Source organism: Dreissena polymorpha, chromosome 1 (genome assembly GCF_020536995.1).
Source record: "Dreissena polymorpha isolate Duluth1 chromosome 1, UMN_Dpol_1.0, whole genome shotgun sequence".
Taxonomy (NCBI): domain Eukaryota; kingdom Metazoa; phylum Mollusca; class Bivalvia; order Myida; family Dreissenidae; genus Dreissena; species Dreissena polymorpha.
In genome coordinates this window covers 66,313,028-66,331,138 of record NC_068355.1, presented here as the reverse complement: position 1 = coordinate 66,331,138, position 18,111 = coordinate 66,313,028, and the positions used below count along the sequence as shown (strand labels likewise).

Here is an 18,111-nt window from a genome sequence, read left to right as displayed (position 1 = left end):
TTGGGACCTCAACTGCATTGTGTCTAGTTTTCTCAGATTGCAGTTCAATTATTATACATGGATAGATGAGTTATACTTGTAAACATACGATTTGACTTTAGAAATCAGAATGCAGAGTAATTGACAAATAAACCTTTAATCTGGCATTTTGATGTCACACCTACATATACATCTGTTGTATCGTTTGAATGGACATGTATACTTGAATTATGTACATTGTATTATTAGGAATGCCAAGTAAGTACACCGAGTACATGTAGCAAATGTGAAAATGCAAAAATCTGCACTTTTCAATAAAACTCAGTCCAGACCTGATATTAATGTGTAACCAGTGATTTTGTTCACCCAAATGGGAACGGGTCCGGTACCCATGCAATTTGGATTTATTGCGTCGTGAAATCACCAAATTGGGAAAAAAAAGAGTCGCAAAATCTTCCAATTGGGAAAAATCAAGTTTGGCTTCTACCAATTGAAGAATGGTATTTTAATGACTTTGTTTCACTTCTGTCAGCTTTAAATGACACAGGAAAGCAACATAAGCTTTTATTCACAGTCTTGCACAAGCATTGCCCATTCCCTGAATAAAAAAAAAAGCTCTGCTAGTTATAACGTACCGTAACACATTCTCAGTATTAAATTAAATTAATTTAATATCAAACAGAAGAATTAACTCGTCATCAATCAGCATTTGGCTACTGTCATCTCGACAATTTTTGTTGCAGTGTTCTGAGAGGAATGGGTGGACAAAACAGACGCTGAACTTTTTTCAAAGCCAAAATCACTTAACAATTTGCTTTTGACTTCACTAGGCTTTAATTTCTTTTTGTAATACTTACTTTTGTGACTCATGGCGAATATTGCCAGAAGCATAAGAAAATTGCAATAACATACTCATATTTAATGTACGAAAGTAACATTAAATGTTTGAACCAGTCAATGATTGAGAAGTCAAATCGACCGCAAGTTAAAACGGTCTCGAAATATGTCAAGTTGGCGTTTTTGGGGACTGTTTACTCAATTTTGATTTTTTTTTGGTATGTTTTTTTGGAAATTGGGACGGGATTTTGATTGGGATTTTTTGTATGTTTTTTTAAATTGGGACGGGTTTGATTTATTTTAGGAACGGGTCTGTAGGTCATTGGGAACGGGTCCGTTTACCGGACCCGTCCAAAGAAGGAAAAAAAATCACTGGTGTAACATATTCATTATTTTTGCAACATGTGATAAGTGCTAACATAATTATTCTGATAAGAATGCTATTGAAATGTAGTGTTTTGTTGCCTATTTCAGCTGCAGTGAACACAAGGAGAAGATTAGTGTGTTCTGTGTGACCTGTAAGAAGTGCATCTGCCATCAGTGTGCGCTGTGGGAGGGCAAGGTGAATGTCAGACACGTGAGCCTTGAACTGGGTAAACCTGGCTCAATGCGTGTGTGTAAAGTGTCGTCCCAGATTAGCCTATGCAGTCCACACAGGCTTATCAGGGACAACATTTTCCGCATACACTTTATTTTTGTTGAGAAGAGATTGCCTGTAAATGATAAATATCATAAAAGCATAAAGTAACATTCCTAACTAGCATATTTAGCATGGTCATTTTTAATATGACATCTGTTTATTAAGGTTCAAGCTGATGCTATACATATTTTTATTTGTCTACAATGATAATTGCCAAATTGTATGATACTGATAAATACCCTGTCTGTGTGTTTGCCTGTATGTGTGTGTGGAGAGCTTTTTTGTCAAGCTGAAGGTTGAACTAGTTTATACATTTACAATAATTCACCTTAACATAATGTGAAAATCATCTATGTATGAGTCGTTTCTATTCGAAAACCAGGCTTAATTCATGTTCGTAAAGTGTCACCACAGATTATCAAAGTATATGGGATGACACTTTCGGTCTAAATTGAAATTTTCTCTAAGAAGAGACTTCCTTTAAAAAAAATATACCCTAAAAGGGAAGGGTTTTTCCCTGATAAGCCTGTGCAGACTGGAGAGGGTAATCTGTGACGGCACTTCACGTACATGCATGAAGCTCCGTTTTAACAGAACAAGGCTCAAATTATAATGAACTGTCTTTCTCCAGCATTCAGGTCACATGTTCAAGCCAGTGGACAACGAGTACAATGAGCATGTGAGGCAGGTGATGGAGGAACTGAGTTCAATCAGGCGTAGAAACATTGAGCTCATCAGTCTCATACAAGACGTGGTATGTGACGAGTTTCTGTATATTTTAGCTCACCTGAGCACAAGGAGCTCAATGGTGAGCTTTTGTGATAATCTTTTGTCCATCATGCATTGTGGGCATTTGCCTTATTAACACTCTAGAAGACACATTTAATTTCCAATCTTCTTGAAACTTGGTCAGAAGATTTGTTTCAATGACATCTTGGATGAGTTTCAAAATGGTTCCGGTCTGTTGAAAACATGGCGGCCAGGGGGAGAGGCATTAATTTTTTTATATGGCGATAGTAAAACCTTGTTAACACTCAAAGGCACATTAATTTTCAATCTTTATGCAATTTGGTTAGAACATTGAAAATTTTTATGATATCTTGGGTTGCACAGAACAGGTCAATTCCTTTGTATCTTGTTGAGGGACTTTGGGCCTTTCAGGCTGTGTGTGTATTTCGATGTTCGTGAGGTCCCTCAGCCAGGGGCTGCATTATGTCAGGACTCATTTTAGACTCACGAAAGTTGAAGGGTCGACTAAGCCTGTGCAGAGTGAACTGGCTTATTTGGTTCAACATTTACTGCCAAAACTGGATTTTAGTTTAGAAGAGACTCCCATTTCATGAAAAATACAATGAAATATTGTATTCCACTACTCACGAACTTCATACGATGCAAATTAGGTTTTTAAAATCATTTTAAGAAAGAAAAGTACTTTTCAAATTGGTAAATCTTGCCAAAAGTTGGTGTTTTGATGTTTTTATCTACAGAAGACTCTGCCTATACCTGACTCTCCGAATACCTGAAATCTCCCGATTCCGAACGCTCGGGCCAGTCCTGTATTTTTGCCTTCTATTTCTTTGTTACAAAATGTTGAATTAACCGAACTCTCTCAAAACTGGAAACCAAACGGATATCTCCTTGAATTTCGTCATTTTTAGTGTTAAATACATTTAATACACCGGACGGTCCAAATTCTCAAGATTCCCGAGGCGTGTAAATTACAATACCTAGTAAGCACGGCGTGTGCGGTGTCACACATTCAGCTCGCTCATTTATCGATAATCGGATTAAACATACCATAAAGGTGTCAAGCCTTTACCACTCTATTGAAGTCTGATTAAAGAATGTAAAACAAACTGTGAATGTCTATTAAATATGTGCGGTAACACCAAAAAGTGATTGAAGCGATCACTTTATTAAGCTTATGATAAACAGTTTAATTACAAAATTAATGCATGCCGTTGCGACGATCACTTTCTTGTGATCTTCTCGGGTAGTTGAAAAGATCTTATAGCCATTTTGAAATGCTTAAATGGTTTTGACAAGACTTGCTGAGATTTGTGTGCGTGTATGTTTTGTGAATGTGTTATGCCTTGAATAATAAATCCGGTGTCCACAACAATCGTATTTGTGTCGTAATTCTTCAAAATTGTCTATGAAGTTTGGCGCTTCCTATTTGTAACAAATAAAACTTAATGAATTCAGTGCTATTTATAGCGAGCTCGAACACAACTCACTCGCCTATATGACAAATATCACGTAAGCATGTTCATGTATGTACATGAATAAAGCACCACGCTCACTTTGGGATTAATCAAAGCAAGTCGGTATGGAATGTTTTTTTGCTTTAAATCAAATAAAAACACATTTTTTGAAGAATACTTTAAACATAAACATCACATGAGTACAGTTATCACATGATACATGTGAATGTATATGGTTTGTTTTATTCTTATATGATTTTGTACACAATTTATTTTTCGGCAATATGTCTACTCTTCGTAAATCGGAACTCTCTGAAAACCGGACAAACAGGCCGGTCCCCAGACCCTCCGGTTTACAGAGAGTCTACTGTATATCTATATTTTATATTCCACATAATAAAATGAATCATATCTGGCTTTGGGATTATGGTGCTGAAGCCTATTAACTGTGAGTTTTAAGTCAGGAAAAAACAGTCAATATACTCTGAAATCAATATTTTTTAGGAACAGTAACTTTTGTGGATTTTGGTGTGTTCACCCAACCATGAAATTAAAATTTTCAACAAACATTTGTGTTGGAAGTTATTTATCAAGCATTATAAAGAGAAACAAAATTAAGATCCAACTTAAATGTCAATTTTTACGAATCCTCAAAACTTAATGTCAATATGATTATCCCCTTATGAACTTAATTTACTCATAATACTTAATGAACAAAATTTCAACACTAGTAAGATATTTAACTTTAGATATAAAGTGTGTTTTTTTTCTGCAAAATCAATGCCAATTAAGTTACTCTTAAGATATTTCATTCTTAACAGACTCAATTACAGTAGGCACTCTAGCAACAATATTTTTTACATATCTTTCCTATTAATTTGTTGAGTCATCCTTTTTGGTATAAGATACTAAACTGTGTCATAATTGTGATATCAATATTTCAATACATCTTCTCATAAATTCATAAAAGGTCACCGTGGTGTAATGGTTATGATATATGCCTATCAATCAAGATGTCACGGGTTTGATCCCCACTATCGGAGCGTTCTTTAGATCTCCCCCAAAGACACCAAGTACTAGTTCAAGGCCCAGGAAACGGACTTGAGAGCGTTTCAATAAGCCTAAGGCTTTTGATGCAATCAAGCAAAAATAAATAGGTTTAAACTGAATGAATATTTTTGCAATTACCGGGGTAATGACTTTAACACAACATGTGCAGCAATTTTTGCTTATTACAAAATTTAAAAAATGATGCATCTATATTGTTTAACCATTACATAATTTGTAATGCTCCCCCATAATGTTTGGGGGGAGCATATAGTCGCTGCTTCGTCTGTCCGTGCGTGTGTCCGTCCGTCCGTGCACAATTTTTGTTCGGGCTATTTCTCAGCAATTAATGACCGGAATTCAATTAAACTTTATGGGAAGCTTCACTACCAAGAGGAGATGTGCATATTATGAGCCGGTTCTGGTCGGATGATTTGTCACAGAGTTATGGCCCTTTGAAATTTTCCATTAACTGTACATATAGTGCAATTCTTGTCCGGGCTATTTCTCAGCAACTAATGACCCGAATTCAATGAAGCTTTATGGGAAGCTTAACTACCTTGAGGAGATGTGCATGTTATTTGTGGGTTCTGGTTAGATAATTTATTTAGAGAGTTATGGCCCTTTGAAATGTTTAAGTTGCTAAACCATCCATCTTATTATTTTGTCCAAAGTTATGCCCCTCAAGAAGTTTCCTTTTATCTGAATATATAGTGCAATATTGTGACAAAAAAAAACTTTGGGGAGCATCACCCGTCTCCGACGGTTTCTTGTTTTATCAGTCATATGTCTTAAAATCCAAAATATGTGGGTAGCTGAATACATAGGAAAGGTTGAAACTATAACATAGTAGCATAAAGAATCCACAATATCTTTGATTAATTTTTGCTTGCAAATGTGATATGTTATGCAGTAATTAATTAACACAACATTTTTTAATAATTCAGCTCTTTTTGAAAATCTGGGTGTATTGCATGTGGGTAAACTGTTGTACCAAATAGGCCTGTTCAGTTGTATAGCCTTATGAGGGACGACACTTTCTGCCTTAAGTGGATTTTCCCAAAGAAAAGATTTTAAATAAAAAATGCCTTAGCCCGGAGATTGTCGTCCATTATCAGGAACAAAACTTTACGCACATGCATTTAGCCCAGATTTCCCAGAACAAGGTTCAAGTATTAAGTTCAACATCAATTTCCTATTCCTTTGACAGGAGCGAAACATCGAGAGTGTGAAGACTGCCAAGGATGAGAGGGTTAGGGAGATACGGAATGCTGTCGAGTTGATGATAGCCCGCCTCGAGTCACAACTCAAGAGTAAACTGCTCACTCTTATGGGTAAGAAGCAGCTTGGGCCATATTCACTAAGATCTCTGAAATGAATCTTGATTTTAGTTGTCTGTTAACATGTTTAGGCCAGCATTATTTTATTATCTGTTTTACAGGAGCGTCCGACCCTATTTTTCGACAAATACAAATTAAAAAGTAAAAGTCACTTTCATTTTTAGCTCATCTATTTTTTGAAAAAAAATTATGAGCTATTGTCATCACCTTGGCGTCGGCGTTGGCGTCCGGTTAAGTTTTGCATTTAGGTCCACTTTTCTCAGAAAGTATCAATGCTATTGCATTCAAACTTGGTACACTTACTTACTATCATGAGGGGACTGGGCAGGCAAAGTTAGATAACTCTGGCGTGCATTTTGACTGAATTATGTGCCCTTTTTATACTAAGAAAATTGAAAATTTTGGTTAAGTTTTGCGTTTAGGTCCACTTTTTTCAGAAAGTATCAATGCTATTGCATTCAAACTTGGTACACTTACTTACTATCATGAGGGGACTGGGCAGGCAAAGTTAGATAACTCTGGCGTGCATTTTGACAGAATTATGTGCCCTTTTTATACTTAGAAAATTGAAAATTTTGGTCAAGTTTTGTGTTTAGGTCCATTTTATTCCTTAAGTATCAAAGCTATTGCTTTCATACTTGCAACACTTACTAACTATCATAAGGGGACTGTGCAGGCAAAGTAATGTAACTCTGACTGGCATTTTGACAGAATTATGTGCCCTTTTTATACTTAGAAAATTGAAAATTTGGTTATGTTTTGTGTTTAGGTCCACTTTATTCCTACAGTATCAAAGCTATTGCTTTCATACTTGCAACACTTATTAACTATCGTAAGGGGACTGTGCAGGCAAAGTTATGTAACTCTGACTGGCATTTGGACGGAATTATGGGCCCTTTATACTTAGAAAATTGAAAGTTTGGTTAAGTTTTGTGTTTTGGTCCACTTTACCCCTAAAGTATCATAGATATTGCTTTCATACTTGGAACACTCGCAAACTATTATAAGGGTACAGTAAAAGGACAAGTTGCATAACTCTGGATGTCATTTTTACGGAATTATGGCCCTTTTTTGACTTAGTAACTTTGAATATAATGGTTAAATTTTGTGTTTCGATCCACTTTACTTCTTAAGTATCAAGGCTATTGCTTTCAAACTTCAAATACTTTCATGCTATCATGAGGTTACTGTACCTGGCAAGTTGAATTTTACCTTGACCTTTGAATGACCTTGACTCTCAAGGTCAAATTATTAAATTTTGCTAAAATTGCCATAACTTCTTTATTTATGATTAGATTTGATTGATACTTTGACAAAACTACTCTTACCTGACATACCACAATAGACTCCACCCAAAACCATCGTCCGTGCTTCCACCCCCCCCCCCCTATTTTTTTTTTTTTTTTTTTTTTTTAAGATCATCTCACAAATGACCACCACACCCTCACACTATACCCCCCCCCCCACCCCACCCCCTCCCCAATTTTTTTTTTTTTTTTAAACGGTTAAAAAACAAAACTATTTATTTTGATTATTTTATGTTTGAAATACCGTCCAACCATCGCACCCAAGAATCCCCCCCACCCCCCCCCTCCCCCCACCTGAATCCCCCCCCCCCCCCTAATTTTTTTTTTTTTTTTTTTTTTTTTTTTAAGATCATCTCACAAATTACCACCACACCCTCACACTATACCCCCCCCCCCCCACCTCACCCCCCCCCCCCCATTTTTTGTTGTTGAAACGGTTAAAAAACACAAATATTTATTTTTATTATTTTATGTTTGAAATACCGTCAAACCATCGCACCCAAGAATCCCCCCCCCCCACCCACCCCACCCACCCCCCCCCCCGATTTTTTTTTCCCTTTTTTTCGCATTTTTGGAAGATAATAAATGTCCACACCCCCACACAATGCACCCCTCTTCACTCCACCCCTCCCTCCTTTGTGATTGAAAATGAGAGTCCCTTCACCTTTAAAAAGAAAATAGATGAGCGGTCTGCACCCGAAAGGCGGTGCTCTTGTTTTTATTTACATTTCACCCGCCGACCTAGTATTTTATCCAAAACTAGAAAAAACAATTGTGTAGATTGCCGAAAGTGTTGTTCAAAATTTGTTTATAATACGGGTTGTATGGTTGTGCCAATTTGACTTGTAAAGCGTCAGCGATTTTAATTGGCTATTGCAGCCAATACCACACGCTATTAGCCAATCGGTGAGTACCGGTATTTAACAAATGATTTTCATATTGCATTTCCGAAATGGCGGACATTAAAATAAACGAGACAAATGTAGCATATTTTAAAATCAAATTAATTAAAAACGGAGCAGAAACAATTTCAATTAGAAAAGATAATCTTCAGAACACTATTGTTGACATCATGCCCATATTATGTGATACGAAATTCAAAATAATAATGAGTTTTTGCAGATGATGCAGAGGTGTCACCATCGATAACTTTCGGTGTGTTTAAAAGTTTTGGGTAGGTTTAATAAATATGCGTATTTATTAAAATGCATATCCTGTAATATTTTTATAGATAAAATTCAGCATCCCGAAAATGTCCAAGAAGTACTACTTTACGTTTCGTTATAATGAACATGAGGACTGAACCACAGGTACTTGCATCAATAATCCCATTCCCCACCCACCCATATATATTCTTATTTAGAAAAAAAGTATGCAACACAGCTTCTGAAGAAAAAAACATTGGGTCCCTATGTTTGTATGTCGGTCAAAGTCACAAGAAAGTTTTATTTATTTTTCTTGGCATTATTTTTCAAAAATGAGTTATTATTTAGCAGAAATATGACGTTCTGTCAACTGTAAATAATGTTTTCATACTGCCAGATTTGTACTGTAAGGAATGAAAATAATTTTATCACACCTCAGGCTCTGTTGATAAATGTGCTCAGAGCCCTCGTTTGGCCGTTTTTGGGGCCAAAATTCGGCCCCAATCCCACCTTAAAATAGTATACTTTTTTCCCCTATTTCACCTAAACATTCCCCCCCCCCCCCCCAAAAACATTTTTTTTCAACTTTTATACCTATGTTGCCAGCTGGTATCTTGCTATAAACCTTTATTAAATGTATATTTATGTAAATTACATTAAAATAGAGCAATATTAAGTGTTGAATGATTGGTGAAAAGATCTTGTAAAATTCCCCCTTTCGCTGAAAACGCCGTGAAATTCCCCCCTCTAAAGGCCCGACCCCAATTCCTCAAACTTTAGCAAGGGCCCTGGTGCTCAATCGGCTCTATGTATTTGTTCCAAGGGTTATTATTATCTTCACTTTTATATAGCTCTCTCTGTTTATTAAATATCCAAAACATGTTATTGCTGTTTTTCCTAAAAATAATACAGACAACACATTCCATAGAAATTTTCATTTGAACTTAAACTGTGAATAAGAGAATAACAAAATAATATGTGCACAAGTTTACACCATTTTATTTTGACAATACTGTGAGTCTTTTACGAAATTTTTAAAATAAAATACTATTTTAAAATATACAATTACATAGTTCAAAAGTTGTGTTCTATATATAATTAATCTTGAGAGTAAGTTATATACAGTCAGCAGAGTCATTCTACTAAAACAATTTTAATCCCTGCTACATGTGCTATTTAATTCTTTATACGGCTTTCAGTTAAGAAAATGTTCAATGAAATAAATCTAGGTTTCTAGGTATATTGTGTCTTTTACCTCAATATTTTGTTGTGGCTAATGTGAAGCCAATGGACATGATACAAAACCTACGAAGATTACCGCCATACAATGTCACATACAAAATAATTAATACCTAACCCATGCGTTTTGAGAGAATAATATTGTTTAACTCTTTATTATATAAGTAAATATTAAGCATGTGAAACAAGGACAAGTTATTTTTAACTCCAAATGTATGATTTGATCACACCTAGAAGAAGAAAACATTAACATGTTACACACCAAATATTGAACCCCTGACCCTTGCGGTGTCTGTGTTGTTAGGGATTATCAAAGACATTAATCTATATAAATCAGTTGACCCCTGAAGCGCAAACAGTTTTGACCACGGAGACATGCTTTGAGGAAACTAAGCAAAGAACCACTATATGGTTGCCATGCAACGCAACAAACCAAAGGGCATTGCGGTTTCAGAGAATGATTATATTATTTATATTTATAAGCAAAACAGTAACCCCTAGGGAGGGCAAATTTTCTGCATGATTTGAACAAACTTCAAAGAGAACCCCATAACGATGTTACACACCAAATATTGTAGTCATGCCTCTTGTGTTCACTTTACATATATAAACACTATAACTCTCTCTGAATATAAAATGAAATGCAGCACATGTTTTTATAAGTCTGTAACTCACGGTTTCTTAAATAAAATATTCACATTTTATGTACTAGAACTTTCACTACACAAAGTTTGGATCAAGATCAATTCAAGCGCAGTCTGATCAGGATCCAAAGTGTTCGCTTAACATCTTTAGAAGTACTGACTGAATGACAATTATGTTGAACAGTTTGGATCCTGATCAGACTGCTCTTTTGGAGCCAAAATGGTCGCAATCGCCCTAAGGTCCAATTTCCTGTTATGTGGCTCATTTTTTCTCATGATATAAAGCAAGTCTGTTGTATATTAAATAGTATTTTTTAGTGTGCATATTCCATCCATGGATGAAAGTTACAAAGTTGGTTGTTATTTAAAGCTTAAACAATTAAAAAAGTTTTCAATTCTTTTTTATTTAAGTCAAATGCATGCTATATTTGTTATAAACATACATATGATTAACACTCAACAAAAGCTTAACGATCACTATAATACACTACACACCTGGCATGGTTAATGGTCTCTTTTGAAGCAATATAGTATAATACATGCGAAAGGTGCTTTTACATATAAATATATATAAAAATATGTTTACTATTATTATAAAAAGCTTCTACAACAGTGTAATAAGATATATAAAACACTTAAAGGTTAATGCAAGTATACATAAGGTTAAATTGGCTTAATTTTAAATTTTCAAAAATAAAACAAATCAGTCTAAACAGTTTTATTTTTATTATTTTGGTAGACTGCTCACTTTTCATGACTTTATTTTTATTTATTCCCCCGAATATGCTGGCCTAATACATTGTAAGTGGTTTAAAAGATCTTAATTTAAGTTGTAGGTTAGAAGTTATACATCTTAAGTAGTTAGAATAGATCTAAATTTAAGTAACCGTAATAACTCAAAGTTTTCGGACTCTTAAAAATAAAATTGGTGTCCAAAAAATATTTAAAAAGTACAAGTGTCCGAAAATTGAGAGACATATATATTATGTTTGTATGTCAATAATTATATTGCAATAAAACCAATTTATAAATGTGCAATAATTGTATTGTGCTGTACTCACCTTTCTCTGCTTTAAATAAATACAACTTCATTAATTTGCAATCTCTTACCTGAAATGGTATATAAAAACGTTATCAAAAACAACCATACTGATACCTGAATACAATATAATTTCTGTTGGGTGAAACAATTGTTTATAACCGGTATACCGTACATGGTAATCTACTCAATGACGCAATTGTTATGGTCCATGGCCCTCGGGGCATTCTATGCAAGGTTTTTATGACCTTAATTCCGGTTGTAAAACGCCATGATCCAAGGGTCCCAGATAAGGGAAAACAGGTCAGAAATCTAGTAAAATAGCGCTTTAAAATATACTGTTTGAAAAATTAATTATGGCCGAAAACCAGTATGTAAAATAATACAGAGTCACGAAAAATAATTATTTTGACTAAAAAAGGGGTGTCCGAAAACTAAGGGTCCGAAAACTTAGAGTAATTACGGTATATGTTTACATGTACTCATCTTAAGTGGTATGAAAAGATGTAAACTTTAGTTGTATATCAGCATTTGTATATCTTAGATGGTATGAAAAGATCTTAACTGAGGTCATTTTAAGCTTGGCTGTTTTCAGAGGAAACCCGAGGTTTTGTCACCACCGTCGTCGTGCTAAAACCTTAACATTGGCTCTAAAATCAAAGTGCTTCCACCTACAACTTTGAAAATTCATATGTAGATGCACCTTGATGAGTTCTACACGCCACACCCATTTTGGGGTCATTAGGTCAAAGGTCAGGTCACTGTGACCTCTTAAAAAAAATAATTCTGACAAACTTATTTTAATCAAAACTGCACCCGCAGCCGAGCGTGGCATCCGTTATGCTCTTGTTTAACATTTATTCTTCTAAAATTGTATGAAAATATCTAAACTTAAGTTGTATGATAACATGTGTAATTAAATGGTATGAAAAGATCTTGAATTAACTTGTATGTTAGGGAATTTTAATCTTAAATTGAATGTTCAGATTGATTTTTCTTTTGATTTCTAGTTTGTTTTTAGCTTGACTATTATATATAAAATACATATAGTGGAGCTATCCTACTCACCCTGGCGTCAGCGCCCTCGTGAGCGTTGGAATAAAGTTTGCGTACCACCTCAAATATTTCCTATGTCTCTTGACGTATTGCTTTTATATTTTGCATACTTCTTTACCAACATGACCCCAACCTATAAACAAGAGCAGACAACTGTAACAAGCATTTTGTAAGAAATATGGCCCTTTTTCCACTTAGAATATGCATATTATTGATAAATCTATGTTAAAGTTTGCGTATCACCTCAAAGATTTTCTATGTACCTTGTCATATTGCTTTTATATTTTGCATACTTCTTTACCAACATGACCACAATCTATAAAGAAGAGCAGACAACTGTGTAAAGCATTTGTTAGAATTATGTTTTCTTTTTATACTTAGAAAATTGAAAATTTGGTTAAGTTTTGTGTTTGGGTTCAATTTATTCCTCAAGTATCAAAGCTATTGCTTTCATGCTTGCAACACTTACTGACTATCATACGGGGACTGTGCAGGCAAAGTAATGTAACTCTGACGGGAATTTTGACAGAATTATGGCCCCTTTTATACTTAGATAATTTACATTGTAACATTTGGCTAAGTTTTGTGTTTTGGTCCATTTTACTCCTAAAGTATCATAGCTATTGCTTTCAGACTTGGAAAACACGCTTAGTATCGAAAGGGGAACTATACAGGGCAATATGCATAACTCTGGTTGGCATTTTAACGGAATTATGGCCTTTTTTGTCTTAGTAACTTTGAATATTTTTTTAATTTTGTGTTTAGATGCACTTTACTTCTTAATTATCAAGGCTATTGCTTTCAAACTTCAAACTGTGTGTCTGTCATTCTGCGTGTCTGTGTGTCTGTCACAAAACTTTAACCTTTGTAATAACTTTTGCAATATTGAAGATAGCCACTTGATATTTGGCATGCATGTGTATCTCATGGAGCTGCACAATTTGGGTTGTGAAAGGCCAAGGTCATCCTTCAAGGTCAAATATATGGCTTCAAAGGGGCTCAATAGGGGGCATTGTGTTTCTGACAAACACATCTCTTGTTTTCTTCTTTGAAATATGGTAAAAAAATCCATAAATATTTATTTCCTTCATTTTTGAAAGATCGTCCAACCATCCCACCCAAGCTATTGCTATCAAGCTTGAAATAAAATCTTATTAATTAGTTTTATGTTTTTACAAATGTTCAAGAGATTGTGGAAAATATACCTGAACTCAGAATCGTCTATAAAGTACAACTTCTTCAAAACTTAAGCGATCAATATGTTTCAATTATGGTCCTCTTTCACTTAGAATATGACTATATTACTTTGACCTTATTGAATATGAACAATTTCCCCATGATGGCTTACGTTATACTGTCAAGCACTCGGATAGTCGAGCCCGCTGTCCTCTGACAGCTCTTGTTTGTTAACATAATTATTAAAATTGGATGGCTAGCTCAATTGGTGAAGCACACAAATATCAATTATAGAGTTTACAAGTTCATTCCCAGACCTGTCAACATAACTTATTGTGGTCTTGAAATAATTTCTACAGCCATTCTCCCCCTTCTTCTATTTCAAGTGTCAATAACTGACATTAAGGGATGGTTAATCACATTTAAAGGATTAAATCATAAGCTAAGGTCAATTGACAAATACACAAACAACAACAAACAACTAAGGTGCCATCTGAGAAAAATTGGGCTTAAATTGTCTTTCAAAATAAGCCTTTTCAGTCCATACAGTCTAATAAGGGAAGACACTTTACGCTTTTATACAGTCTAATAAGAGACGACACTTTAAGCTTTTATACAGTCTAATAAGGGACGACACTTTACACTTTTATACAGTCTAATAAGGGACGACACTTTACGCTTTTATACAGTCTAATAAGGGACGACACTTTACTACGCTTTTATGGAATTTTTCCTTACAAGGAATTGGCTTCTAAACAAAAATCCAATCTAGGCAGGAAGTAAAATCCCAGATAATCCTGTGCAGATTTCACAGGCTGATATGGGACGACACTTAAAAGGGGCCTTTTCACGTTTGGGTAAATTGACACAATTGAAAAAAGTTGTTTCAGATTCTCAAATTTTCGTTTTAGTTATGATATTTGTGAGGAAACAGTAATACTGAACATTTACCATGCCCTAAAATAATCATTATATGCTTCTTGTGACGATTTAAAAACCCGCAAATTATAAAGCGTTGCAACTGGAAACAAATTAATAATTTGGAGAGTTCTGTTGTTGTCGTTATATTCTGTGAAACTACGAGGATTGCTTATATAAAGTATAAAATACAGTAGGCATTGTATTCTGAAGGATGGCCGAGTGGTCTAAGTGGATACTACTTTTACTCCATGACCCCAGGGGTCAGTGGTTCGAGCCCTGCTGAGGGTTACCTTTTTTTCTTTTTAAAATTTTATTCTTGATTTTTTACTGGAGCTTTTTATATCTAATTTTTAAATTTATCAATATAAAGCATTTTATGACAAACTTCAACACATGCCAAAATCTGTGAAAAGGCCCCTTTAAGCATATACAATAAGTCCTGATTTTGAAACTGCACGACTCAAATGTGTTTTCTGCCTCAGGCCAGCGAGGTCAGCTGACCCAGGAGACGGAGGTCCTGGACACCCTGATTCAAAAGATCGAGAGTCAGGTGGCCAACAGCAGCAAGACCGATCTCATAGCCAAGAGTGATGAGTTTCTCACAGTGTTCAGACAGGTAGTGACAAACGTAATGGATGTGTGTTAAGTGTTATCCCATATCAGCTTGTGCAGTATTCACAGGCTAATCAGAGACAACACTTTCCGCTAAGACTGTGTTTTCTTTTAGAAGAGATTTTCCTTTAAACATAAAATTCCATAAAAGCGGAAATTGTCGCCCCTGATAAGCCTGTGCGGACTGTCTTAGACATAACACTCATGCAAGTTCAACCCGATTGCCAAGAGTGATGAGTTCCTGACGGCAGGTAGTGACGAGTAAAATATGATGATGGAAACTAGATAAGCCTGCTCTGGGAAAACGGGGTTTATTGGATGTGCTTAAAGTGTTGTCCCAGATTAGCCTGTGCAGTCAGCTCAGGCTAATTTGGGACAACACCATCGGCATTTAATGAAATTTTCGTAAAGAAAAGACTTTTTTAAAACAAAAAATCCATAAAGCGGAAAGTGGCCTCCTTTCAGGATAATCTGAGAAAAGACTTTTAGCACATGCATTATGCCCAGTTTTAAATGAACGAGGTACAATTGATGATTGAAAGTGTATCAAAGATTTGTTTCTCATCTTGGTAATGGAGTCGTTGCACCTTATTTTAATGATAATGGATCTTTCGGGTGGGGTGGGGAAATCCAGGTGTAACATATGGAAAATTGAACATATTTGTTAGGTTAAACCTATTTATTTTATCTCTATTGCATAAAAAGCGTAAGGCTTTTTTGAAACCTGTACTAGTTGTATATGGGAGAAAACTAAAGAACGCTCTCACAGAGGTGATCAGACCCATGACAACCTGATCGCAAGACAGATACCATTTCTAGTACACAATTGCCACCTGTTAACATATTTGTTAAACGGCTACTGAAACTGCCCCCTTCTGGAGTTCCAATAAAGCCTTGTCAATATGTGCATAATTAAAGGGCTGTCAGGTAATTGCTCATGGCAGATTTTCATTACAATTTTAATTCAAATTTTGCATGTTTTTTAGTTATATTCCATGTTTTGTGTTCGACCAAACAGGAGACAACAACAATTTTAGTGAGATAATTTCTGGTTAGGTTTTGTACCATATATCATTTGGTAAAACAATTTTGTATGAATTACATTTATTATTGAATTGCTAATTTAATGCATCGATAATGATTAACCAGGTTTCAATGAAGATATTAGATTGGTGTATGGCAGGCTGTAGGGCATGGAATAACTTTAGTTTGTATTGACCAATCTAAATGATGCTTTGTATGAAGCAATCTTGCAAGAATAGCTACATGTAGCTTGAGATTGAATTGGCAAGGATAGCTACATGTAGCTTGAGATTGAATTGGCAAGGATAGCTACATGTAGCTTGAGATTGAATTGGCAAGGATAGCTACATGTAGCTTGAGATTGAATTGGCAAGGATAGCTACATGTAGCTTGAGATTGAATTGGCAAGGATAGCTACATGTAGCTTGAGATTGAATTGGCAAGGATAGCTACATGTAGCTTGAGATTGAATTGGCAAGGATAGCTACATGTAGCTTGAGATTGAATTGGCAAGGATAGCTACATGTAGCTTGAGATTGAATTGGGGCTGATCAGGTTAATATCAAGGTCACTTCTTAAAATAGAATAACAGTTTGGACTCAATAGCTTGAGATCATATTAATGTACTGCACACAAAACTTCAACAGGTTTTATTGTAAACAAATATAATTAAACTACTCATTTGATAAATTAGATTTTACCAATGCAATAAACGGTAACATATGGACTAGTTATACCCCGATTACCATTGGTAATGGGGGCTATATTGGAGTCACTTTGTCGGTCGGTTGGTCTGTCGGTCTGTCCCGAAATTTCATCGGATCTTCACCAAACTTGGTCACAAGTTGTATCTAGATGATGTATAGGTCAAGTTTGAATATGGGTCATGCCAGGTCAAAAACTAGGTCACGGGGTCAATTAGTGTGTTTTAAACCAAAAGTTTGTCCGGACCATAACTATGTCATTTATGGTTAGATTTTAAAATAACTTGGTACATTTGTTCACCATCATGGGACGGTGTGTCGTGAAAAAAAAAGCACGTCGATATCTCCAAGGTCAAGGTCACACTTGAAGTTCAAAGGTCATATGCTTGTCCGGGCCATAACTTCATCATTTATTGTGAGGTTTTAAAATCATATGGCAAATTTGTTCATCATCATTGGACGGTGTGTCGCGTGAAAAAATGACGTCGATATCTCCAAGGTCAAGGTCACACTTCTGAGTTCAAAGATAAAAAATGGCCATAAATGAGCTTGTCCGGGCAATAACTATGTCGTTCATTGTGAGATTTTAAAATCATTTGGCACATTTGTTCACCATCATTGGACGGTGTGTTCCGAGAAAGAATTACGTTGATATCTCCAAGGTCATGGTCACACTTTATGTTCAAAGGTCATAAATGGCCATAAATGAGCTTGTCCGGGCCATAACTATGTTGTTCATTGTGAGATTTTAAAATCATTTGGCACATTTGTTCACCATCATTGGCCAATGTGTCGCGCGAAAGAATTACGTTGATATCTCCAAGGTCAAGGTCAAACTTTGAGTTCAATGGTCAAAAATGGCCATAAATGAGCTTGTCCGGACCAAAACTATGTCATTCATTGTGAGATTTTAAAATCATTTGGCACATTTGTTCACCATCATTGGATGGTGTGTCGCGCGAAAGAATTACGTCGTAATCTCCAAGGTCAAGGTATCACTGTGAGTTCAAAGGTCAAAAATGGCCATAAATGATCTTGTCCGGGCCATAACTATGTCATTCATTGTGAGATATTAAAATGTCTTGGTACATTTGTGCACAATCATTGGATAATGTGTCAAGCAAAAGAATAACATTAATATCTCCAAGGTCACACTTGGAGTTCAAAAGTGAAAAATAGCCATAAATGAGCTTGTCCA

The 18,111-nt window shown here is 35.4% G+C and overlaps 1 protein-coding gene across 3 annotated transcripts in view; it reads left to right on the top strand.

The window, feature by feature from the left end:
* The window catches only part of LOC127833134 (E3 ubiquitin-protein ligase TRIM37-like), a 101,677-nt gene that overhangs the window by 32,491 nt on the left and 51,075 nt on the right, over window positions 1–18,111 (top strand). For all 3 annotated transcript variants that reach the window (XM_052358371.1, XM_052358369.1, XM_052358370.1), the window contains exons 5-8: window positions 1,291–1,378; window positions 2,088–2,210; window positions 5,918–6,041; window positions 15,057–15,190. In XM_052358371.1, the coding sequence (XP_052214331.1) occupies window positions 1,291–1,378; window positions 2,088–2,210; window positions 5,918–6,041; window positions 15,057–15,190 (469 nt within the window). The remainder of the gene's footprint in view (window positions 1–1,290; window positions 1,379–2,087; window positions 2,211–5,917; window positions 6,042–15,056; window positions 15,191–18,111) is intronic.